Source organism: Manis javanica, chromosome 17 (assembly GCF_040802235.1).
Source record: "Manis javanica isolate MJ-LG chromosome 17, MJ_LKY, whole genome shotgun sequence".
Taxonomy (NCBI): Eukaryota; Metazoa; Chordata; class Mammalia; order Pholidota; family Manidae; genus Manis; species Manis javanica.
Window position 1 is genome coordinate 29,563,579 of NC_133172.1, and position 26,562 is coordinate 29,590,140.

Consider the following 26,562-nt stretch of genomic DNA (forward strand, 5'->3'; position numbering starts at 1 on the left):
TTACTTAGTTATTTTTAAGAACATAATGAATATCCACAAGACCACCACTGAACTCAAGAACCATAACTTTTATCTACTATGGGGCCCTTCCCCATTTCATCCCCTGCTTGGTGTGAATGAAGCCCTCCAAGCCTTCCCAGCCCCAGGAAAAACCACCATCCCAAACTTTGGGGTTTTCATTCCCTTGCTTTAAAAATAATATTTTTATCATATGTAATTTAATTATTTTAATTTTATTAAATAAAATTTGAGTAGCATGCTGGCTTAATGAGTTAGTGTGGTAAGCACAAATTTGGATATGAATGAATGCTTATTGGGAGCAAAAGCAGGGTGTCCTCAAATGCTCTAAGTAACTTCTCAATCTTTCACTTGTTTTTCTGATTAACAGCACAAAGGAAAAAGAATCTGGAGACCCCTGTCTCTGGTACCCCCACCACCACCCTGAAGGCCTTCTTCACAGTCACAGTGTGCAAGCCTCTGCAGCTCCCAGCAGCGAGCTCACCTTCTACCTGTGGCCACCTGCAAGGAGGGGTCCTCCCTGAAGGCTCACAGCTTTCTTCTCCCTGTCCCTGGAAACCGGTTTGCAGGTGTTCAGGAGCCAAAGGGCACAAGGGACTAGGAGCTGGGTTACAAGCCCAGGGGCAGAGAAAAAGAAGGAATCATGGCTTCAGGAATCATTCTTCCCTTTTCAGCCTGGGGATCTCAAAGTCAAATGCCCACAGGGCCAGACAGAAAACTTCAGCAACTGGAGAGGGGGCACTCAAGATGGTGGCGTGAGTAGGGCACAGAAATCTCCTCCCAAAACCATATATAGTGAAAATACAGCAAATACAACAATTCCTTAAAGAGAGACCAGAAGATACAGTACAACAGCCAGGCTACATCTACACCTGCGAGAACTCAGCATCTCTCAAAGCCGTGACCTGGTGGGACTCAAGCACTCCCCACACCCCAACTCACCAGTGGGAGGAAAAGAATCAGAGTGGGGAGGGAGTGGAAGCACAGGACTGATAAATAACCAGCTCTAGTAATCTGCACCAGGAACACACATTGCATGGTGTACTGGATATTAGAGAGACGGAAAAGTAAAATCTGAGACGGAGACTGCGAGCGGGTCTCCACAGCTGGATCCCCTGGGACAAAAGAAAAGCAGGTGCTTTAAAAGTCTTAAAGGGACAAAGGCTCAACAGGTGGACAAAATCATCCCCGCACACTCAGCACAGCAGGCTGGGAATCTTAAGGAACTTCAGGTACCTAACCCCCTGGGTGGCAATGCAGCTCCAAAGCCCCTCACAGCAATGAGCAGCCTGCCATTCATGAATCCCTGCCAGCACTGCAAGCAAACCGGCTGACCCACCATTATTGCAGAACAGTTGGGGAGCAGCCCCGTCCACAGCAACCACACAGAGTCTTCTCCCAGCACACAGCTACCCGGGCCAGACCCAGAGTCTGCCGCCATCACACAGCAACATGGCACAGACAGAGGAAGCCAGGGCAAACTCCAGAGGGCACAAAGGAGCACCGTTCTTGCAGGAGAACACACACTGCATGCCTGTGTGTGCCCTAGGCAAGAGCCGAGCTGCCCATGGCAGCTCAGGGAATTGACCCAGAGACTGCTACCGGAGTGCAGGTAACTGGCACAGGCAGCACAGAAGGGCAAGGTGACCAGCAAGCAGGAAGAGACTTTGTTCTCCCAGCTGACACATGTGCCACTTGCCGGCGATCACTTCTATCACCATGAAAAGGCAGAAGAACCTGGTCCAGTCAAAAATCACTCAAACAATATGAGAGAGAGGGCCTGGCAAGATAGATATAACCAATCTAACCTGAAAAAGAATTCAAAATAAAAGTCATAACCATGCTGATGGAGCTACAGAGAAACATGCAAGAGCTAAGGGATGAAGTCTGGAGGGAGATAACAGAAATAAAACAATCAATAGAAGGACTTAAGAGCAGACTGAATGAGGTGCAAGAGATTGTTAATGCAATAGAAATCAGAGAACAGGAACACAGAGAAGCTGAGGCAGAGAGAGATAAAAGGATCTCTAGTAATGAAAGAATATTAAGAGAACTGTGTGACCAATCCAAATGGAACAATATTCATATAATAGGGGTACCAGAAGAAGAAGAGAGAGTAAAAGGGATAGAAAGTGTCTTTGAAGAAATAATTGCTGGAAACTTCCCCAAGCTGGTCTCTCAGACCATGGAAGCCCACAGATCTCCCAACATAAGGGACCTAAGGAGGACAACACCAAGACATATAATAATTAGAATGGCAAAGAACAAACACAAGGACAGGGTATTAAAGGAGTCATAGAGAAAAAAGATCACATACAAAGGAAAACCTATCAGGCTATCATCAGCCTTCTCAACATAAACCTTACAGGCCAGAAAAGAATGGCATGATACATTTAATGCAATGAAACAGAAGGACCTTGAACCAAAAATACTGTATCCAGAAAGACTATCATTTAAATTTGAAAGAGAGATTAAACAATTTTCAGGTAAGCAAAAGTTGAGGGAATTTGCCTCCCACAAACAACCTCTACAGGGTATTTTAAAGGGACTTCTCTAGATGGAAGTACTCCTAAGACTAAATAGATGGCACCAGAGAAAATAAAATCACAGCAAAGAAAGCAGACCAATCAAATGCTAATTAAAGGCAAAAAATAAAATCAGTATCCACAAAAGCACTCAAGGGAAACACAAAAGAGTACAGAATAAAACACCTAACATATGAAGAGTGGAGGAGGAAGAATAAGAAGGGAGAGAAATAAAGAATCATCAGACTGTTTATAATAACATAATAAGTGAGTTAAAGTTAGATGGTTAGATAGTAAAGAAGCTACCCTTGAACCTTTGGTAATGATGAATCCAAAGCCTGCCATGGCAATACATATCTATTGATAATCACCCTAAATGTAAATGGACTGAATGCACCAATCAAAAGACACAGAGTAATAAAATGGATAAAAAAGCAAGACCCATCTATATGCTGCTTACAAGAGACTCACCTCAAACCCAAAGACATACACAGACTAAAAGTCAAGGGATGGAAAAAGATAGTTAATGCAAACAATGGGGAGAAAGAAGCAGGTGTTGCAGTACTTGTATCAGACAAAAGAGACTTCAAAACAAAGACAGTAACAAGAGATAAAGAAAGACATTATGTAATGATAAAGGGGTCAGTCCAACAAGAGAATATAACCATTATAAATACATATGCACCCAACACAGGAGCACCGACATATTTGAAAATAATACTAACAGAATTAAAGGAGGAAATAGAATACAATGCATTCATTTTAGGAGACTTCAACATATCACTCACTCCAAAGGACAGATCAACCAGACAGAAAATAAGTAAGGACACAGAGGTACTGAGCACCACACTAGAACAGATGGACCTAACAAACATCTACAGAACTCTACACCCAAAAGCATCAGGATACACATTCTTCTCAAGTGCACATGGAACATGTCCAGAATAGACCACATACTAGACCACAAAAAGAGCCTCAGTAAATTCAAAAAGATTGAAATTCTACCAACCAACTTCTCAGATCACAAAGGTATAAAACTAGAAATAAATTGTACAAAGAACACAAAAAGGCTCACAAACACATGGAGAATTAAAAACATGCTCCTAAATAATCAATGGATCAATAATCAAATTAAAATGGAGATCGAGCATTATATGGAGACAAATGATAACAACAGAACAATGCCCCAACTTCTGTGGGACACAAGGAAGGCAGTTCTAAGAGGAAAGTATACAGCAATCAAGGCCTATTTAAATAAGGAAGAACAATCCCAAATGAACAGTCTAAACTCACAATTATTGAAACTGGAAAAAGAAGAAAAAATGAGGCCTAAAGTCAGCAGATGGAGTGATATAATAAAGATCAGAGAAGAAATAAATAAAATTGAGAAGAATAAAACAATAGAAAAAAATCAATGAAACCAAGAGCTGGTTCTTTGAGAAAATAAACAAAATAGATAAACCCCTAGCCAGACTTATTAAGAGAAGAGAATCTACATACATAAACAGAATCAGAAATGAGAAAGGAAAAATCAAGATGGACACTACAGAAATACAAAGAATTATTAGAGAATACTATGAAGATATATATGTTAACAAGCTGGGTAACCTATAAGAAATGGGCAACTTTCTAGAAAAATACAACCTTCCAAGATTGACCAAGGAAGAAACAGAAAATCTAAACAGACCAATTACCAGCAACAAAATTGATTCTGTAATCAAAAAACTACCAAGAATAAAACTCCCAGCCCAGAGGGATTCACTGCTGAATTTTATCAGACATATAGAAAAGACATAATATCCATTCTCCTTAAAGTTTTCCAAAAAATTGAAGAGGAGGGAATACTTCCAAACTCATTCTATAAACCAGCATCACTCTAATACAAAACCAGGACAAAGACCCTGCCAAAAAAGAAAATTACAGACGAATATCCCTGATGAACACAGTTGCAAAAATACTCAACAAAATATTAGCAAACCGATTTCAAAAATACATCAAGAGGATCATACACTATGATCAAGTGGAATTCATCTTAGGGATGCAAGGATGGTACAACATTCAAAAATCCATCAACATCATCCATCACATCAACAAAAAGAAGGATGGTACCCCGCCGGGCTTCTTTCACTGAGCATAATATCCTCCAGCTCCATCCATGTTGTTGCAAATGGTAGGATTTGTTCTCTTCTAATGGCTGAATAATATTCCATTGTGTATATGTACCACATCTTCTTTATCTATTCATCTACTGATAGACACTTAGGTTGCCTCCATTTCTTGGAGCTGGAGGATATTATGCTCAGTGAAAGAAGCCAGGCTGAAAAAGACAAGTATCAAATGATTTCACTCATCTGTGGAGTATAAGAATAAAGAAAAAACTGAAGGAACAAAACAGCAGCAGACTCACAGAACCCAGAAATGGACTAACAGTTACCAAAGGGAAAGGGACTGGGGAGGATGGGTGGGAAGGGAGGGATAAGGGGGGAAAACGACATTATTATTAGCACATAATGTGGGGTAGGGTATACAGGGAAGGCAATATAGCACAGAGAAGACAAGTAGTGATTCTATAGCATCTTACTATGCTGATGGGCAGTGACTGTAATGGGGGGTATGTGGTGGGGACTTGATGATGGGGGAGTCTAGTAACCATAATGTTGCTCATGTAATTGTATATTAATGATATCAAACAAAAAAAAGAGAAAAAGAAAGAAAACTTCAGCAACTGAAGCGAGAGTCAGAGACACCCTGTTGAGCAAGGGGATTTAGAAAATAAGTGCCCGTCCAAGGAGCAGCCCTGTGCAGCCCCAGCCCCTGGATCCTTTGAGGGGAAAGAGCCCCTTTGAGCTCTTTGCCCTCATTCACCCTTGTTGCCCTTTCCTCTCCCACCATAACTACCCATCCCATCCTTTCTGCTCTCTAGTCACATACTCTCTGACTTCCAAGCTGTTTCTCCAGCCACTCCTTCAGCAAACATCCCTACCCACCCTTTGCAGCATAGATGGTAGCTTTCTCCTCTCTGCCCACCACCACCCTGCAGTGAAAACAGGCACAGAGGGGAGGGAGACCCTACTGCACCAGCAGGGAGTAGGCAGGCCACAGGGGGCCCTGATGGCAGCAGCGAGAGTTAAAGAGCATCTGGGGCTGTTGAGAAATGAAGGACCTGTGTCACTTAGACAAGCCAAGTTCATTCCAGCCTCAGGGCTTTGCACTTGGCACTTTTTCTGCCTACTCATCATCACTCAGCTCAAAAGTCATCCTGGCAGAGAGGCCTTCTCTGACAGGCCTACCCAAAGGAGCTGCAGCCTCCCATACCCAAGCTCTAGCACATCACCCTGGTTTATTGGCGTCACAGATGTCCATGTGATCTGACACTCTTTGTTTACCATTTATTTGCTTGTTCTCTGTTTCCAATACCAGTTTGTAACTCCCTGAGAGCAAGACCCTGGTGATCGTACTTGCTATGGAATTCACAGTGCCTGGTAGGTGGCAGGAGTTCAATAACTGTGTTTTGAATAAATTAATAAATGAATGAATGAATGTTTAGGGTGAGGACTACACACCTTTAAGTGAAATGACTACAGAATATCTTTTTAAAATTGGTTTAGAATTTTAAACTCAGATGCCTATAGGGACAAGAGAGCTATATAAAGAAGTGAAATAGACCATTACTAAGATGGTAAATAGTAAGTAAAACACAGTCCCAAAGTTTGATGTGAAATAGGGCATGATGGAGACTGCAGCCAACTGCATCTCAATGCTCAGGCTAAGCGGGACAACTATCATTTCAGCTCCAGCTGCTTGTGGCCATGGGAGAGTAGGGTTCAGCATTTCCAAACCTTCTGATTATTCAAAAGATCCAGCAGAAATCTGGTTTTCATATAAAATTTCCATGTTTTTAAATACAAGCAATAGATAACTATTTGTTCATAAAACCATCAGGGTAACGTTACACAAACCTGCACAGGTCTGCAGACTGCCTATCTGAGACCTGGTTTGGATGACTATCTTAAGATTTCTTTGGGGCCTGGGAGCTGGCCTGATTCATCTGTCTTCTCAGCCCCCATATCAGACTGGGCACAATCCCTCTCCACCTGGGCTGGACTCTGACTTGGCCCAGGGTCAAATTCAGGAGGGTTGAAGGCAAATGAGAACTCAAGCAGAGGACCATACAAACTGTCCTCTGACCACTTACCTTGAGCCTCTCTGCTGCAGTCTTAGAACTTGTGAGAGCTTTGATTACAAAGGGTGCGAAGAACACTGACAGCCTCATGGGGTTCATGGCAGCCGCCGCTGCGAAGGCCTGGATAGGAGGGGAGGAGGGAGTGAAGGCTGCAGCCCTGTCCTCTTCCCTCCACCCCGTGAGACTCCCCTCCACAGAGCCAGATTCTGCTGCTTCTGACAAGCTCATCCTTCATTTGACAGAGGTCAAGCCCGTATTTGGGGGAGACTGGGAAAAGCAGAGAAAAGAGCACCATTCTCCAAGTCTCCAAGTCTGCAGGCCTGGTGACAGCTGCTCCCAGCTAGACCCCAAACACTCCAAGAGGGGCATCCTGTTGTAGCTCAACTAAATTCTGTAACTTTGGTGAGGTCACCCCCACTACCAACCCCAGCTCAGTTTCCCCACTGACATAGTGCCAAAAATCATAAAGCCAGTATAGGAATAAAATTTGGGAAACACTGAGAAAATACGTGTGAGAGCTTTGTCTCCCATTGAGGTAGCTTGGTGCTATTATTCTTATGAAGATTACATTTCTTCTTCTTTGCCTTAGATGCTCTTTTCTTTTCTAATACTTAAAATATTCCTTATGCTTCATGCATAATCCATTCCTCTCTCTCTCCCCGAGACCTTCCCTGACCCACAAACCTCCTCCAGCTCTTGGTCCCCAAATGTGATCTTCCAATTCATGCCCCATTTCCACCCCCTCCTTCTTCCAGTATAATCTAAAGATAACTCCAACAGAGCAGGAATGCTTTGATCTAATCCTGCAGGGTGTGAGTGCAGTGTTGACTCTAAAGTTTTCCTTATATAGTCCCCTCTTTTATCCTTGAACTGCTCAGGAGTGTTTCTCTCATGTGTCCCTGGGTCCAGTGGAGGTGACCACCCTCTGGAGCATAAATGAGCCCTTGGCTCTAGACTGTCAAATGCTCCCCATCTTGCTTTGGGTGCAGTCTCCTGCCCTCTTCCCCCAGCTAGATTCCAACCTCTCAAAAAGGGGCATCCTGTCTTTTTCTCCTTAAAGAATTAGGATTCCTAACACTAAAAGGCAGCTTATGCTTCCCAGGTCCAGGGTCGGAACACAAAGCAAGAGAAGAAGTTATTCCTTTTTATTTAAGGTGTATTTTCAGAGCCCTATTTTGGGATCAAAAAACTCCTTAATTTAGGATTCTCAACTTCAATCTGCATATCATTATCACTGGAGTTTTGACTACACATTTCACCTCCCTTGCATGCCCGAATAACTGTCATCCCTCCCTCCTACAGCTGCTATTCAAGGGATGTCAGTTTCTCAGATGGAAGAAAGTTTGAACATCCTAAATGTTTGCAAAATCAAAATCAACTTACCCATTTACAAAACCTTCAGATCTTGAGGGGCATGGGCAAGGAAAGGACACATGAGAAAACTTCCTGTCAGGTGAGGGGACAGGAAATAAGGTGCCCCAAATACTTACTACGGAAGCTGTAAGTTCCATTTGCAAGTATGTGTGGATGAGGATCATCACTGCTGTGGACACTGTGGGGGCTACAAACAAGGTGGAAATGGTCAGGCTCTGAATATACCCAGACTTCTCCAAGAGTTTCTTCTCCTGTCTTCTGAGATCTAGGAGGTAAAAAAAAAAAGAAGAAGAAGAAGAAGAAATTCACTGAAATTAACCATAAGAACGTTCTCCAAAGAGCACAGAACCATCTCCAGAGCATGAAAGACATTCCCAAAAGGTTTGGCATGGCATCCTTAGGCTCTGAGCAGAAAGCCAGATTTTCTGTACCTTTAATTATTTTTGCAAATGGTTTCTCCCATGCATACATTTTTATCAGCTTAATGCAGGTGAGAACTTCACTGGTCACACGAATGCGCTGGTCACTGACTTTAGCTGTGTGATTCTGTATCTTGACGACCATTCTGGTCAGGAATACCTGCAGTCAGGATGCAGTAAGACATCTTTTGATGAGGGTGGGAGAGTTCAGCCTGGCACAAGTACAGCAGCTAGGACTCTTTCCAAAGGCAAACTCCAGCTGCAGATTGAATACCTGGGTTTAATCCTGAACTGTTTGAATCCACTGTGACTCTAAATTCAGGTCCCTGCTGAAGGCTTTCCAGTGGAAGCCTCTCAAGGCCATCAGGGCTTAGAGCACCTGCTTCACACACCCTGGGGGTCTTTCCTCAGTCCCAAACTGAGTTAGGCCATAGCTAACTAAACAGAAATGTGATTTCTCTGCCTTTGGGAGCCCTAAGTCTCCTAACAATTACAATCATTTTTTATCAGAATACCTGTGTTGTGGAGAAAAACACTCAATTTCCATAATTGAAGCACAAATAAACCAAGAGTCACTTGCTATTTTGCCAAATATTATTTCACCTGAATATTTGTTAGCAAATTTGCTTCCCTTCCCTCATTATACTATGCTCAGTGAAATGTTAAATATTGTCTGCATTATTACATTGGCACATTCTGGGTAGAAGAGAAAGAACAAAAATCTAACATAAAGAGTATCTACTGAGCAAAGTCCATGAAGCAGTAATCCCTTGAGGGGAACTTCACACATCATATTCACCGCTTATTTGGTCAATGTTGTCCAGACAACAGCTTGAGGCAAAAATTGAAGCTGAATCTTGACCACAATGGAATGAACAGTCAACAAGAGTCAAGTTCCTACTCAGAAGTGCTCCATATTCCAGAGCCCAGGAACTTCTGGGGAGTGTCCAACACCAAACAGTTCCCAAAGAAAGACTTTACCTCGAGTGGTAGAAGCAGGATATAGCACAAAGTGGCGAATAGCGCAGTGGGTCCAAGAATGAGGCAGGAGGTGACAGTGCAGGCAATCAGCAAGAAAAAGATGAGGCAGCTTAGAGGGCCATAGTACACCCCTTCAAACAGGTAGTTTACGTCGCTGGTGAAGAAGCTGATGACCTGAAAGACAGCAAGTCCATGGCACAGGTATTACCTCTCAAAGTGCCCCAAAGGAACTACATATATGCATGTGGCAGGTGGCCTCGCCATGCCTTCTCCCAGCAGGAAGGCTTGAGAAGCAGGATGATACAGATAGATATACCAAGTTCACAGCTCTCCTCTTACTAGCTGTGTGACCCTAGACAAATTACTTTTCACTCTGAGCTGCAGCTTCTCCACCTGTGAAGCTGGATTATACCTACTTCATATGATTGTTGTGAGAATGTCAATGAGATATAAAATATCTGCACACATAGACTGTGCTCAATAAGTTATGTTTTACTATGCCATTGCTACATTTACTACTAATATCCAGATTTCATTGCTACATTTACTACTAATATCCAGATTCCAGAGAGTTGCTTCTAGTATTCTATTCTATTCTATTCCATTCATTTGGCTACTTATAATAACTGATATTTTTTAGCAGGAGCTGACTTATTTTCTCTTTCTCCTTCTCCTGCTCCTTCTTTTTTGCTATAGACTCTTCTGCCCCTTCCCAACATATACTGGCTAATTCAAAGTTATATAAAAGCTAACATTCCAAATCAAGGAATATTTAAGGAACCAAGTCATTAATGTCTTTTAGAATAATACCCAATCTGAATAACCTTAAGAAGTGATTTCCTTTCAACTTTAACCTTATCTCCTTCCAGTTTCCAGGATGTACTCCAGAGTAAGAGTAAGCCTTCTAAAAAGTTTAAAGTGCATGAGGGAGTATAATTTGGTACGGACACTTTGGAGGGCAATTTAACAGTTCTTTTAAAATTAATAATTGCATAAACCCCGTGAGCTGGCTGTTTCATTTCTCTGTTGAGAAACATTCACATGTGCTGGAGGAATCACATGCAAGGATGTTCATGCATCACTGCTTACAGTAGCAAAACCCTGGAAAAATCCAAAATGTCCATCGGTGGGGAAGTTAAAGCATCCACCCAAGAAATACGAATAATGCTGAGTCCTGGAGCAAAGTGTCAGAGATCGTGTTCCACACTTGTCATTTATTAGTTGTGGAACCACAGGCACATTACTCAGTCTCTCTGCACCTTGGTTGTCTTATCAGTAAAACGGGAATAAGACAACCTGCTTCATAGTGTTGATGTGACAGTTTAAGGTAATGCATGTGAAATGCTTTATTTTGGCCCACTGAAAGTGCTATATGGGATGTGGGGAAAATAGGTGAAGTTAACCAAAAGTTAAAAAGTCCTAGTTATAAGATAAACAAGCATGGTGACTATAGTTAACAATATGGTATTGTATTATCTCAAAGTTACTAAGAGAGTAGATCTTAAAAGTACTTATCACAAGAAAAAATTTATAACTATGTGAAGTGATAGATGTTATCTAAACTTATTGTGATAATCACTGTGCAATATATACGTATATCAAATCATTATGTTATACACCTTGGTCTAATACAATGTTATATGTCAAGTATACCTCAATCAAAATGGTGGGAAAAAGAAAGTGCTATAATTATGAGTAAGCATTAGTGAAAATGAAGATCTCTATGTGCTGACATGGAAAACTAAGACATAATGAGGAAGAGAGAAAAAGCTACGAAACAACATAAACAATGTAGTACCACTGGTGTAAAAACTCACTCCCAAAACGATTGTACATTTCTATTGGTAAAACCTAGTTGCAGAACACTATGTAGAACTTTACGTAAAAACATACACACCAAATACAATATGTGTACCTAATCTGCATGTGTACCTAACTGTACTTTTAAAAAGTCTAGGAAGGACTCAAGCCAAATTGATAATGGTGATTATCTCTAGGCATATGAGAAATGACCCAGTCTAGGATGTCATCTATGCTATTTTATTTTGTTTCCAAGGAGAATGTATTCAGGTGTATTTTTAATTAATTTTAAAATAAAATTTTTGGAAGCAACTGTCTAGAAATCCTAGAATGTGAGCAACTACTTCCATCTCCATTTCAAATTGGGCCATCCTGTCTTACTTATCTGTGAAGATGTTTGGGGAAATTGGGTCTTGCATAGAGCAGATGCTCAGAACAGAGGCACAGAGAAGACACCAAGGTAGGTCTCAGTGCAGAAGCTCTCTTTACTGAGGCAAGTACGTGCACTAATTCAGAGCCTGGACTCTGCAAGCAGGCTCTGCTGTTTACCAAGCATGTGATCTTGTACAAATTTCCTACCGTCCTTGTTTCAGTTTCTGCCTCTGTGATGATGGGAATGATCACAGAAACTACTGCATTTGAAGGCTGTTGGGGACTGACTGAGCTAGCTAAATAAAGCACTTAGGACAATGTCTGGATTAGAGGAAGTTAGCAATTACTACGATGATTTTCCTGAGATAAACAGGGGAAAGGACTGCTATGGATCCTAATTTCGGTCAAGTGCAGCCTCCATGCTCAAGGCCTACCAGATTAATGGTACAATTTAACACTTATAAATCACCGCCCCCTTTTTACATGCTTCATATCTACTAACTCATTTAATCCTACAAGACAACAATCCTGTAGTGCTACAACTATTCCACAGTTTCAGAGAGGCTAAACAAGTTGCCTAAGTTCATGAAGCTAAGGAAATGGTGAAGAATAACAGTAATGATTAATTATAAATATCTTCTGTTTGTTACTGTGGGTAAAATTGCAATATTTCCAGAATGTCTTGCCTGGCCTTAGTGCATCTCCATAATAATAGGTATTTCCAAGGGATGGAGAGAAGTAGCCATCTCCATATCAATAGATGATTACAAGGGCAAGGGCATATCTGGACCAGAGTGGATGGGTGGGGTCCTTTCTTCTGAGTCACAAGATAAGTGGATGACTGCTTGTAAGAAATAAAAGGGTTTCTCCCACTTTATTTCTCCCTTTGACTGATTTCCGTTTCAAAGGTATTTTGCCCCTGGAGTTACAATTACCAATTGAGTTTAAGAAAAGCGTCCACTTGATGGCAATGGTTAATTCAGAAGACATTTTCTGAACATTTGTCCTGTGTAATTCAGATGTTGGGCCTTCTGAGGCTATAGCTTAGTGAATCTGAAATGGTTCATGTCTTTGAAGGAGGCTTATAATAGTGGGGCAGCCAGATTAGTGGAGCAGCTTGGTGGGAAGTGGGGTTTGGCGATGCAATCATGAAGGACAGGATCTCTGAACTGGGTCTTGAAGGATGAATGGGATTTTAAAGGGGCAAGGGGTGGAGATGACATCAGCAACATTGCCAGGCAGTGGACATGCCTGGTGTATTTGAAGACTGGAGGCTAGCTCAGTCTAGCTGGCAAGGAGGTAGCCTACCTGGGGCAACAGGAGAGGGGGGGTGTGGGTAAAATTGTAACATTTCCAGAATCTCGCCTGGCTTTAGTATATCTGCATATCAACAGGTGCTCAAAGGTGGAGAGAAGTAGGGCTTTAGTACATTTGCATCATTCCACAGGGGTGGACAGAAGTTCATCCCCGTATCAATGAGTAAACCTGGGCAACAGATAATTTAAGGAGGACTGCTCTGGCCAAGCCCATACATTCAGTGAAATTATCTATACCTGAGAAGTGAGGGGGAGGGCTGGTTTTGCTTCTGCCGGAGCAGGAAAGAGAGAAGGGCCTGAACTGCAGTTTGTAAGCAATAAACAGGTTTTAAACTTTATTTCTCCCTTTGACTGATTTCGGTTTTTAGAGGTATTTTTCCCCTGGATTTCCTCTCCCCAGATTTACAGTGTGGGAGGAAATGACACTGGAAAGTCACAGATCATAAAGGGCTTTGGCTTGAGGGTAAGGAACCAAGGCAGTGCTGCCTTTTCCAAAAATTAAAATGTCTGTTTCAGTATAAAAGTAATCCCCAAGGTAACCAGTAAACAATAGAAAAATAGGGCAATTAAAATTAAATATGTAAAGTTCCAATATCTCCCATGACTCCATGGGTCATAAATCTACACATTTTCCACCAATCTGTGTCAATATTTGTGTTATTTGTAGGGAGAGCAAGGGCAGGAGCTGACATCTCAATAACAATAACCAGGCAGTTTTAAGTATTTCTCTTACTGATAAGAAAATTAACACTCAGAGAAGTTATCTGTGATTGCTTATCCCTAGAAGATTTCTGCAAACCATCAAGTCCTCCCACACTCTCCTCTCAGAACTGGCTGAGGGGATGCACTTTCCAATGTGCTTCTATGCAGGATTTGTATCTTTTTGCTCACTGATGTATCTCCAGGGTCTGTAACAGGGCTTGGACCAGAGCAGTCCTCCTTAAATATTTGATTAATGTATAGATAAATCCTCAGTCTTCTGAATGCTCGTGACATCTGCCTTTTTACTGGTGACCTGCTTCTATGACCCCAGAGGCAACTTTTGATGGTTATCAACACTAACCTAGAAATTATTTCCTTTCTCTTTCTTCCTCCTCTCCTAACTCCCCTTTTTCCCTCCCTTGGACCCCAGAGCAGGATGTCTGGAGGACAAATGGGGAAGTATGGCAGTTCCAGACACTTACCTCTCCCACTGTGATGTGTGTTAGAGACTTAAATTGCATTAGCTTCTCAAAGGCAAAGGAGAAAATGGCTGTACGAAACCTGATACCTGTGCGCTGGTTGAAGACCCAACATGAGCACAGACTCAGGGTCTTCATACATTCAGTGAAAAAAAGGGCAAAGCAGAGGCCCACTCCATAGACAATATTCCCTGACTGCTCTTCGGAATATTCCAGGATCTTTGGTATAACCAGCATCTAAAAGGAAATAGGAGTTTGGGTCATTCAGACCTCCCAATCCTTTCAGGCAACAAACATCAAGCATGATCCCAGGGTTAAGGCTAAATTATCAAAATGAACTCAAGCACAATCCTGCCTTCAAGAAGGTCATAATCCAGGTAGAAGAGACTTCAATGTCCAATACCCTGTAGCTGGCCCTCACAAGATAGGACACACACTAGTGGAGTGATTCCAGAGTTTAAAAGTAGCTGTTTATAAAGGTGTGGACAGAATTTAGGAAATCCAACAAGGGATGGCAGAGCACCATGGAGCTAGTGATAGCAAGGAATTGTAACCTACCCAGACCCAAGGTTAGATGGTAGGATGAAGTTACTGGAACCCAGAAGGAGAAAATAACACAAAAAGGGCCCCTCACAAGAGGGGCCAGTCACCAACTCCATGATAGGGAATAAGGCAGCCTGAGAAATAAGTATCCTGCCTTCACTTTCTCTTCCCTCCAGTCTCCTGGTAGAGTCTCCCATTGGTCAAACCCAACCAGAAGCAGAGGGCAGGGGCACCCCACTAATGGAATCCATACAGATCACACACTAGGGTTACAGGGCCGCATGGATGATGGAAAGTGGATCTAGAGGGACAAATGGGAATATCCAGCATACTGAGCCACTAAGTCACTTATCAACTGTTGTTTCTTCCTGACCTATCTCCATTTTCCTCTTAGTTGGTAATAACACTTCAGTTTCTTTTGGGGAGACTCTCACCTGCCCTTTTGCATGCAGTCTAGACCAGATGGGCACTCACAGTGTTCTACCATCTGCAAGCCAGCTAGTGAGCATATGACCCCAGCTGAGATAGTCAGCTTCACTCTCTGCAATCAGAATTCTGGGCTGAGGAAACGGAGGACAGGAAGTAGAGCTAATTCATCCCAACCATGGTACACAGAAGAGACCATTAGTTCCTGCCACCTACACTCCCAGAGTTGCTCAGCCATTTCTCAAATCACCTTGCATGTACTGAGCCAGGCCATATTCTAAGTTCTTTACATACTTGTCTCATTAAAATTCACCCTATGAGGTAGTAACATTATACCCTCCAGTTTCCACATGAGGGTTTCCATGAGGTCTACTGCTGAATGTCATGGGGTTCCTTGGGGAAACTAAGGCACAGATAAAGTAAACAAATTGCCCAAAGTCACCCAACAATTAAGAGGTGAAGCCAAGGTGTGAACTCAAAACAGTGGCTGCAGAATTCATACTCCTAACTACTACTAGCTCGGCTACCCCCAAAAGGCCTCCCTCTCCTGAGTAGCAGCTGACAAACAAATACATCCCCAATTCCTGGCATGGACTTGAAGATGTTAATCTCTAAAGCCTGGAGTTCCCCTGACCTCACCAGGCCTGCCACTTACTGGCCCCAGAACACTCGCAGCAGAGACGCAGCAGCCCAGCAACGCATCGAAAATAGCCCTTGTTCTTTGGAATCTCATCATCACTCGAAGCACTGAAGCTTTTTTAATCCCATGCCTTGAGACTTCTTCTTCCCAAAGGCGGCAAAGCCTTGAAAGAGGAAAATTGAGCCAAATGAAATCTCTCTGCATATGTCACTTGAATGTCCCAGGTCTTGCTAGCCTAGGAGCACAGAAAGTCTGAGATTACAAAAGTAGACAGAACGTTAGATGGAATCTCCCCAAATACCCATTCCTCAGCTTCAAGAATTCTCAACATTTGACATTTTTATTTCATCTCTCCTCCCCTCCACTTTTCTTAATAGAGTATTTCATGCAATCCCAGATATATCATTTCATCTGTAAATGCTTCAGTCTGTACTTCTTTAAGATAAAGCTTTCAAAAATAAAAACATAGCAACTGTAATAACAATAGTTACTAATCTGACCTCCAAAAAGTCCCTTCATTTAATTCAGTAGCTATTATTAATAACAATCAATTGTTACACTTAATGACATAACAATAATTCCTTAATGGTATTGACAAGTCTGCACTCAAATTTCTCAAATTACTTCAAATTATGCTTTTACAGTCAGTTTGCCTAAATCAAGATCTAAACGAGGACCACACACTGCATTTAAAAGACAAATCTGATAGACCTGTCTCATTTTAATCTGTAACCATTTCTCCTCCTCTGCATTTTCTGCCATTTATTTGTTGAAGAAACTGGGTTATTTATCCTGTAGAATTTCCCACATTCTGAATTTGACTGACTGCATCCCTGTGGTGCTGTCTAACACAATCTCCTATCCCCTGTAATTCTATTAAACTGCTAGTTAGATCTAGAGGCTTAATGAAATACAGTATTCAGGTCAGTTGGCAAAATACTTTTTTTTTTGAGAGGGCATCTCTCATATTTATTGATCAAATGGTTGCTAACAACAATAAAATTCTGTATAGGGGACTCAATGCTCAAAGTACAATCATTAATCCACTCGAAGCCTAATTCTCATCAGTCTCCAATCTTCTGAAGCATAACGAACAAGTTCTTACATGGTGAACACATTCTTACATAGTGAATAAGTTCTTACATGGTGAACAGTGCAAGGGCAGTCATCACAGAAACTTTCAGTTTTGATCACACATTATGAACTGTAAACAATCAGGTCAAATATGAATATTTGTTTTACTTTTATACTTGATTTATATGTGAATCCCACATTTCTTCCTTATTATTATTATTATTTTTATTATTATTTTTAATAAAATGCTGAAGTGGTAGGTAGATGCATGATAAAGGTAGAAAACATAGTTCAGTGCTGTAAGAGAGCAAATTTAGATGATCAGGTGTGTGCCTGTAGACTAAGTGTTAATCCAAGCTAGACAAGGGCAATAAAACATCCACGGATGCAGAAGATTTCTCTCAAAACGGGGGGGTGAGGTTCTAAGCCTCACCTCTGTTGATCCCCAATTTCTCACCTGATGGCCCCCCTGCAACTGTGCTGTCTTAGGTTGTTCCTCCCTTGAGGAATCTTACCCATCTCTGGCTAACCAGTCATCTTCCGGGGCCATACAGGGAAATGTAAAGTTGGTAAGTAAGAGAGAGGCAATATTGTTTGAAAAGGTTAGCTTTTCACTTCTTTGCAGATTTATGCCCTGTGGCTTTTATGCCCAGTATTTGTCTTGAGGTATCTTTACCACTTGGAAAAATTATGATACTTGGTAAATTCGATACGAGGCATGAATTCTATTTAAGGGTTATAATTAGGAAGGAGGCAAAATACTTAATAATGATTTAATGTATTTTCTTTTTCATCACATCAGAAGATGTACAATGTCTGCTGTCCCACTATTCATAATGTTAAGGTAGATCAGGGGGTTAAGGAATGTTGGTCTGATTCATTCATTGCCAAGTTCCCCATCACTGATGACCATTGCCTAGATACACTTCCATTACGGCTAACAAAATGGTGATTTTTCTATTTATCATTCTTTCTGTATTTAGTAGCTTGAATTTTGCTATAACTTTCCCTCATCAACTATTTTATTGCCCTAGAATATGGAATATAATTAGTTGAGGAAAGAGCCTGGGACTTTGAATAATGTCACTCTTTCTTTTATACACCAATTAAGATCCATAAAACCTAGAACTTTGACCTCCAAAAAGTGACCTCATTTATTTTGAAGTTCCCAAAAGGGTGCCCCAGTGTTGGACAACCCAACTGATAATGTGTCTTTGACATTCTGAGCTAATGATGTCTAGGATGTTTGTGCTACACCAGCAAAACAGGAATCCCCAAAATATTTCTTTTTTGCATCAAAGAAATTATCATGACAAAAATTAAAATATTGATTTTCTTATACTTCTTTATTTTGCATTACAGTTGAGGCAGGAGCAGGTGACTGGACAATAGTCACTGTGGTGTTTAGGGTTTCCAGAGTCTTAATCTGGCCTTGGATGCCTCCCATGCAGCCACAATCCAGTCTGCCAGCTACAGTCACCATGCTGGCATCTGCTCTTTTACTTCCTGCTCCTGCTCCCATATGTCTAGTCCAATGTCTGGAAAGTGGTTACCACTGCCCATGATAAGACTCTCAAGAACTATGCCAAGGGACTCTAGGCTTTCCCTAAAGCTTCCAGGTCTTACAAAACAAGAACATGGTGGACAGAATGGCTCCCTTTCTGGACCACCCTTCGTCCCCAGGACCCAACAATAGCACTGCTGGTGCATGTTCTCAGACAGCTCTGTCAGCTTCTGGTTCTTAACCTCTGCCCAGAATCTCACCAAGTCTCTCATGGCAAGCAGTTCTAGCCCTTTTATTCTTTACTCCTCCATGGCATGGACACTCATGCCCAGCCTAGAACCAGAAGGGAACAAATACCATCAGAATCTTTCTGTCCTTTCCTTCCCCTACAATCAAAATTCCAGGCTGCTTCTTCCTTCCTGAATTAAAAAATAACCATGCCATCCCATGCCCAAAATGCAGAGGAGGAGAAATGGTTACAGATTAAAATGAGACATAAGAGGTCTATCAGATTTGTCTTTTAAATGCAGTGTGGACTAGATAACTTGGGGGGTCTGGGTCCTAGCTCAGCAAAGCAAAAATGTCCCCATGACACCTGCATGTGTTTAAGGATTTTATTGCTTGTGGGCAATATTACTTAAGTCAAACTATGGGGCAACCTCTTCTCATTCCAGCCCTAGCCTGCACATAACCCAATCCAATGAGACAACAAGCTCTGAAGTTGGAAGTTGGCTTTACTTCGACTAAACAAATATAAATCTTCCAGAGCCTGCCCACAGCTCTCCTGGCAACTCTATCAAGTTCTGGCTATAATTACCAGACTCAGATTCAGAAGACTTGGTTTCAAATTTTACCTTCTCCATTCACTAGCTATGTGATTCAGGGAATCTCATTATTTCTCTTAATCCTCAGTGTCTTCACCTGTAAAGTGGGGAAAATAACATCTGCCCTGTTCATTTCATAACCCTGTTGTGATGATCAAAGGTGATAACGGAAGGGGCAATACTCTATAGTTACAGAGCAATAAAATGTGAAGAATTATGATGGTGATAATGAAGATAGTGGCAGATCATCATGATCTGCTGATAGTGGTGGTGATGATAATGGCTGGCAGTTTGTCAGCAAATTCCCAAAGTAGCTCTTCTGAAAGATTAGGGAAGATGTACCCTAGTAGTCTGCCTGTTACATTGTAAACATATAGAAAGAAGCCTCTCTAAAGGTGTGACTGCATGGATAACTATTTTTTCAAAAAAGAGCCTAAAAGTGGAATAACTGCAAAAGTTTGATGAACATTGTGGATTTACAACAAAAAAGGCAGACTCCATGAACTAGAAGTGAGAAGATGTAAATTAGGAAATCTAGTACCCTTAATGGTCAGAGAAGAACGAGCTAACTTTGAACTCTTTGCCTATTACGCTTTAAGCATTTCCCTGGTGCTTTAAACTGAATTCAGCACCACTTTTGATTCTTAAAACAGTCCTATGAAGGACCATGAGATACACTTTATGATCCACTATTTTATACATACAGACACAGGGCCCTGAAAGGGAAGGTAAGTAACTTATCTGACATCATAGCTGGTAAAAGGAGAGAGTCTGATCAATATCTGGCATTAAGCAAGAGGTGTTCCCTGGAAACTTTTTGTTTGTTTTTCACTGAATAAATCTGAGAAGCAATGGGTCAAAGTTTAAATGGTTTCTGTTTTCTTAGTGCCATAAATACATTAATTTGCTTCATAAATCTCCGAGTCCTGGCTATAATATACAACATTTGACCAACTCCCCTTCCCCTGACCACTGAATGCTCTTTCAGGGAGCTCTTAGGGGATTACCATTTCGTGGAACACATTTGGAAGATACTGTTCTACACCTGGTATCTCTCATGAAGAAGCTAGAGGTAGGAACAGGAGTACAGAAAAATTCAAATTACGTATGCACTCCCCACCCACACACACATTTAATCCTCATCTTCCTTTGTAAGGAGGGTGGTACAGGTAAGTGAATCACACAACTAGTCAGTAGGGACTCAAAGATTAAGAGACTAGATCACTGACCTACAATTTAATGATTAGTGATGCAGATAAATGCCTGATCCAGAAGAAAAAGCAGAACGAACTAGAAGCAACAATTTCTCACTTTTTTGAGGTTGGGCCCTTAGAAAAATCTGACCAAAGAAGTGAATTCTTGCTCCAGAAAAAAAAAATGTCTGGCCCATATATATAAAATAGGTACCAGGAGATTCATGAATCCCAGATTAAGAACATCCAGAGCAGACTGAGGCCTCTTGCTACAAGAAGAAAGCAGTATTCTTTGGTTACGTGAGCACAGACCCTACCAACTACTCCCAAGCATCTCTGGTCACCAGCCCCCACCAAAGACATGGTCTTCAACCAACCCAATGCCTTGCCCAACATGACTTTACCTTTTGCCATTTTGGGCTGAGGCATCATATACGGACAGTGGGGGGATGGTGTTCTCATCTAAAGGCTTCTGGAAGCCTTGGATCATCAGTGGGGTGAGCCATGACAATGTGAGGTAGGAGAAAAGGCCAGCATCATCCAGAGGCTGAGGGGAAGGACACCTAGTAGAAAAGTCACAGGCAATGTGGTCATCCTTATGATATAGGCTCTAGAGATACAAAATTAAGTCAATGGCAAGATTTTGAGGGGATGAATTATAACTATGTAAAAACCACAGGGTGGTCATCTGGATGTACAAAACATGTATTTTTTTCTTTATTATTTGTGATAGTTAAAAACCAGAAACAACAAAAACACTCATCAATATGGAGCGATTTTAAAAGAAAGAAAAGAAATATGGTATATCCATACTGTGGAAAACAATGCAGAAGTGTCCAAAAACAGAGTTGATCTATATGTAGATATGGACAGAGGCTCTAAGTACATGAAGCAAGAAAAAAAGGCCACCTGCAGATAAAGAAATTCAGCATATTTTTACTCATAGTAAAAAAGTAAGAAATGAGGGAAAGCAGAAAATAATATATAAAAAGTCAACCACTGTTAATAATTTGATATAAATATGTATATGTTTGTGTGTGTATATATACATATATATATATTTAGACATTTATATCAAGTTAGTAGTAGTAGTTAACTTTGAGGAAGGGATTGGAATTGGCAAAGGAACAAGACAGATTCTCATTTTAATTTTTCTGTTTTGTCCACACAACTTTCACAAAAACAATAAAAATGAAATAGAAGGTCAATTGGAATGATAAGGCCATATGTCTAGGATTGATTCACAAATAGAGAAATAATGATTGGATTAAGATGTTGGGGTTGTATACAATTTCTGCTTTTTTTCCCAAAATTGCATTTAATACTATGTGTTTCAACATGAAGAAAATTCAATTAAAATATAAAGATTTGGGGTGAAACCTGAGAAGACAAAAATGCCAAACTCATGGGATGTTTTTCTTTTCTTTCAGCCATGGGACTTTCTCTCCATCCTCCAGCTTTTTATGTCCTCACAGCCTACCACCAGCCGTGGCTATGTTTTCTGAGTAAGGCTGCCAGAGATGTTGGAAGGAAAGGATAAAGGGAGAGTAAGAGATTATACCAGATGCATGGGGCCATCTGAGATCACAAAGACAGTGCAAGAATCTATGACACAGTGGCAATATGCCACCTGACAGACACAGTCTGCATCCCTAAGATGAGGCTGCCCAGGCAAAGCACCAAGGTTCTTTGTTCTTGGTGGAGATAAGACCAATGCAGTGGAACAGTGTAGCTAGCATTGCTAGGAGATCAGATTTTTAAAAAATAAGAAAACAAATGCAGTTTACTGATAAATAAAATCTTAGCAAACATGTTGGAGAGAAGAAGAAATTGTAAATACAAAGTGGATTCCTGGTGATGAAATGCTAAGGAATCAGACCTGAGAGTGTTAAGGTCCTGTAGATACATAATGAATAAATGAATGTATGCATGGTTCTTGGGAGGCCCCTGAAAGCAAGTTTACATATGTTAGAAAGACCTTTGGAGATGGCTACTTTAAACTATGGTTTACTGCATTGAAGGATATACTGAATTTCCTTAACTCTCAAGTTTAAGGGAAACAACAAAAAGCATCTTTAGCTCTTTCAATGGCTCCCCTTTTCTCTTAAAATGAAGACCAACATACTTAATGTGGCCTGTGGAGACATGTGTGGTGCTTCAGCATCTGCCTCCCTCTGTAGCTTCATCTCGTGTCCTGCCCATTAGCACTCATAAGTCTACAGTCGCACTGTTCTGGACACTCTGTGTTGTGTTCCTTCCACTTGAAGGTCAGACCTTTGCACATACTGCTGCCTCTGCCCAGATCATCCTTCCCTTACTCTTCCCTAGTAAGATCTTATTCATTATATAGGTCTCAGTTTCAGTACCACCCAGAACCTAAAAAGTTGTAACTTTTCCACTGTTCCTCAGCACCCTCACACTTCATAGTACTGTCCTCAAAGAGCTGGTAGTTGCATATTTATTTCCAAGTTTACTTGCTTGCTGTCTTTCTCTCCCACATGCCATCCATAATGGGTAGGGATTGTATCTGTCTTGCTCACTGCTGTTTCCTCTCAGTCTAGTACAGTGCCTGGCATATGGAGGTGCTCAATGAATCCTTGCTAAGTGAATGAAAGAGCCAACTCTGCCTCCCTGCTGTTCCTCAGAGGATGCTCTAGAGGTATTTGGCTGTGGTGGGTGACATGACTTTGTTGGGACATGGGAGGTGTCTTTGGGAAGTACCTAGGTATAAGGGTCTGAGGACCATTGCCCTATTGGGTACTGCCCCTCACCTCCCCATCAGGACTCACTTTGGCTTGGGACGGAAAGGAATCATGGTTTCCCGGGCAGCACCATACTTCCCGCGAGGGAGGACTTCTGCCTTCCCTAGTTCCTCGGGCTTCCTCACCTGCTGGAAGTCACCTTCAAGAGTGTAAGTTTTCTTTGGAAATAAAAACAAAAGAGTATCAGTTTCAGACATCATAAATACTGCCCTGAGGCAGTGTTGGACCAGCCACCCAGGAGAGATTGATCTTTCCATATCCAGCTTCCTAAACAAAGGCTGCCAGAGTCAGACATAGAAAGACAAATACTGTGTGGTCTCACATATATGTGGAATCCCAAAAAAAAAATCAAAAAAGAAGTTTAAAGATCTTATTGATACAGAGAACAAATTGGTGGTTGCCAGAGGTAGGGGTTGAGGGGTTGGCAAAATGGGTGAAGGGGGTCAAAAGGTACAAACTTCTAGTTATAAATAAATGAGTCGTGGTGATGTGAAATACATACAGCATGGTGACTATAGTTAACAATACTGTACTGCCTATCTGAGAGCTGCTAAAATTTCTCACCACATGAAAAAAAGTTAAAACTATGTGTGGTGATGGATGTTAACCAGACTTACTGTGGTGATCTTTCACCATAAATACCAACATCAAATCATTATGTTGTACACTTGAAACTAATATAGTGTTATCTGTTAATTATATCTCAATAAAAACAAAAAATAAAAGAAAAGCTGCCAGACAGGGAATGATCACTGGGCTAAGAATCAGGACAGCCAGGTCCCAGCCTGGCTCTGCCTTGCATTTGCTGAGTAACTCTGAGCAGGTCATTGGGTTTCCATCTGTCAATAAATACAGTAGACAAGATTAAAGGGTGCCATACTTAATCACCCATAGAGTGTGAGACCATGTCACCCTCTGAGGGTAAACCTACTGAAAAGAAATCAATACATAAAAAAGAAAATCCAAAAACATTGCATGTTACTCTTTTGATTAAGTGGGAAACAACTAAAATAAGACAGATACATCATTTCTAGGACCTCAGATAGAATTAATAATACTATCTCAAAAGCTTAGCAAGGGATCAGTGGGAAAAAATTCAGGATAGTGGTCACCTCAGGTAGGGAGAGTTAGGGAATGAGATGGAGGAAGACCAGCAGCTGTATGAGATTATCCAGGTCAGAGATGGTGAATTGGTGGTGGGTTTTCAGGTGCATATTGCATTACTATAGGTGAATACATAGACAAATAGGTGATAGATAGACGGACGGACCATGAAGGTGTGTCATGAACAAGGATTATGATTCATCCAGTTGTGGAAGGCTGAGGTTCATTAAAAAAAAATCAAAGGACAAAATTCTTTTACCTAATTTATGACTATTGGGAGTACCCTGTCAACTCAGTTTCCTGGTATTTTGATACAAAGGAGATCTACTTACATAGCTAAGTCCTGAAATCACCTCATTGCCTACATCCAAGCCAAGATTCACGAGGCCACCAGAAGAGTTGGGGACCCAGTACACCTTCTTCCTGGTCATTTTCAGGTGTCCTGCCAATTCTTTGTTTCCCCGAATCAAAGAATCTGAAAAGGCAGCAGGTAGGGACAGCTTAGATCCAGCCCTGAGCAGCCAGGAAAGAGGGCCATCACCCCACAGAGAGTGTGCCAGGGCCATGCAGAGACTTGGACCATTTTCAAAGCACCTGCCCTTCCCTCACCTGGAGTGGGCTTGGCTCTCTTTTTAAACATCTACTCAGGCTTCAGAACAGATCACTTAGGGAACCCTTCTCTAACCACCCACTCCCAACTCTACAACCTATATCTAAGGCCTGCTCATAAAACCATGCTTCTTCATTTTTTTTTTTGAGAGGGCATCTCTCATATTTATTGATCAAATGGTTGTTAACAACAATAAAATTCTGTATAGGGGACTCAATGCACAATCATTAATCAACCCCATGCCTAATTCTCAACAGTCTCCAATCTTCTGAAGCATAACAAACAAGTTCTTACATAGGGAATAAGTTCTTACATGGTGAACAGTGCAAGTGCAGTCATATCACAGAAACTTTCGGTTTTGATCACACATCATGAACTATAAACAATCAAGTCAGATATGATTATTTGTTTGATTTTTATACTTGATTTATATGTGAATCCCACATTTCTTCCTTATTATTATTATTATTTTAATAAAATGCTGAAGTGGTAGGTAGATGCAAGATAAAGGTAGACAACATAATTTAGTGCTGTAAGAGGGCAAATGTAGATGATCAGGTCTGTACCTATAGACTAAGTATTAATCCAACCTAGACAAGGGCATCAAAATATCCACGGATGCAGAAGATTTCTCTCAAAACAGCGGGGGTGAGGTTCTAAGCCTCACCTCTGTTGATCCCCAATTTCTCACCTGATGGCCCCCCTGCAACTGTGCTGTCTTAGGTTGTTCCTCCCTTGAGGAATCTTACCCGTCTCTGGCTAACCAGTCATCTTCCGGGGCCATACAGGGAAATGTAAAGTTGGTAAGTGAGAGAGAAGCAATATTGTTTGAAAAGGTTAGCTTTTTACTTCTTTGCAGATTTATGCCCTGTGGCTTCTATGCCCAGCATTTGTCTTGAGGTATCTTTACCACTTGGAAGAATTATGATATTCGGTAATTTTCGATATGAGGCACGAATTCTACTAATTAGGAAGGAAGAAGAAAAGCTATAGAAGTAGCAGACAGAAGAAAACATGGGAAGATTGATTATTTCTTTGACATATCTTCTTGTAGAGTAACATAAGCATGTATAGGTTTTAAACTACTAATTAAATGGTGCACATACATTAACATAATAGGAATATAGCTACATAACAAAAGCAGACCTGTAATTACCAGCTATATCCAGTGAAACCAAGAAAACCAGTTAGGTACCCTAGGCATTTGTGAAAACTTATCAATGATATGATGGATATTGTCTAACTGAATTTGAATAGTTTGAGAAAAATCAGACAAATTAAAACAACACATTCCTGGGAACTGTTCACATCCCATATGTTCTTTTAACAGTAGATAGTCTATAGTCACACGATTTTGGAGCACTGCAACTTGCACTTCTCCTAATTCTTGGTTGAGTTCTGACAGTATAGATCCAGTCAAATTTGTTGTTTTACTGTAAGCTCAGGCCAGCTTAGATATCTCCTTCATTCCAATGGCAAGTCCAGGAACCGGTGGGATGACTGCAGCTACAACTGCAGCAGCGCCAGGATCTTTGTTGAAGTTTTTTGATGTTCATCTTCTGGAATGACTCTTCTTCCAGAGGATGTTGATGTTGGAAGTTCTTCATATCGTATCTTAATTCGTTTTCTGGGTACCATGCTTCTTCTTTTATCCCAGTTTGGAATTTTATATTTATGTGGATCATTATTTGTTTAGAGTTCATTTCTGCACTA

General features: G+C 41.1%; 1 protein-coding gene across 1 annotated transcript in view; it reads right to left on the reverse strand.

The window, feature by feature from the left end:
• Nucleotides 1-26,562, reverse strand: part of ABCC11 (ATP binding cassette subfamily C member 11) — a 97,738-nt gene that overhangs the window by 35,907 nt on the left and 35,269 nt on the right. The window contains exons 2-10 of the mRNA XM_036996521.2: nucleotides 24,572-24,714; nucleotides 23,163-23,293; nucleotides 20,778-20,936; nucleotides 15,794-15,941; nucleotides 14,173-14,406; nucleotides 9,501-9,674; nucleotides 8,532-8,679; nucleotides 8,217-8,365; nucleotides 6,739-6,846 (exon numbers count right to left, since the gene is read on the reverse strand). Coding sequence (XP_036852416.2) covers nucleotides 6,739-6,846; nucleotides 8,217-8,365; nucleotides 8,532-8,679; nucleotides 9,501-9,674; nucleotides 14,173-14,406; nucleotides 15,794-15,941; nucleotides 20,778-20,936; nucleotides 23,163-23,293; nucleotides 24,572-24,714 — 1,394 coding nt within the window. The remainder of the gene's footprint in view (nucleotides 1-6,738; nucleotides 6,847-8,216; nucleotides 8,366-8,531; nucleotides 8,680-9,500; nucleotides 9,675-14,172; nucleotides 14,407-15,793; nucleotides 15,942-20,777; nucleotides 20,937-23,162; nucleotides 23,294-24,571; nucleotides 24,715-26,562) is intronic.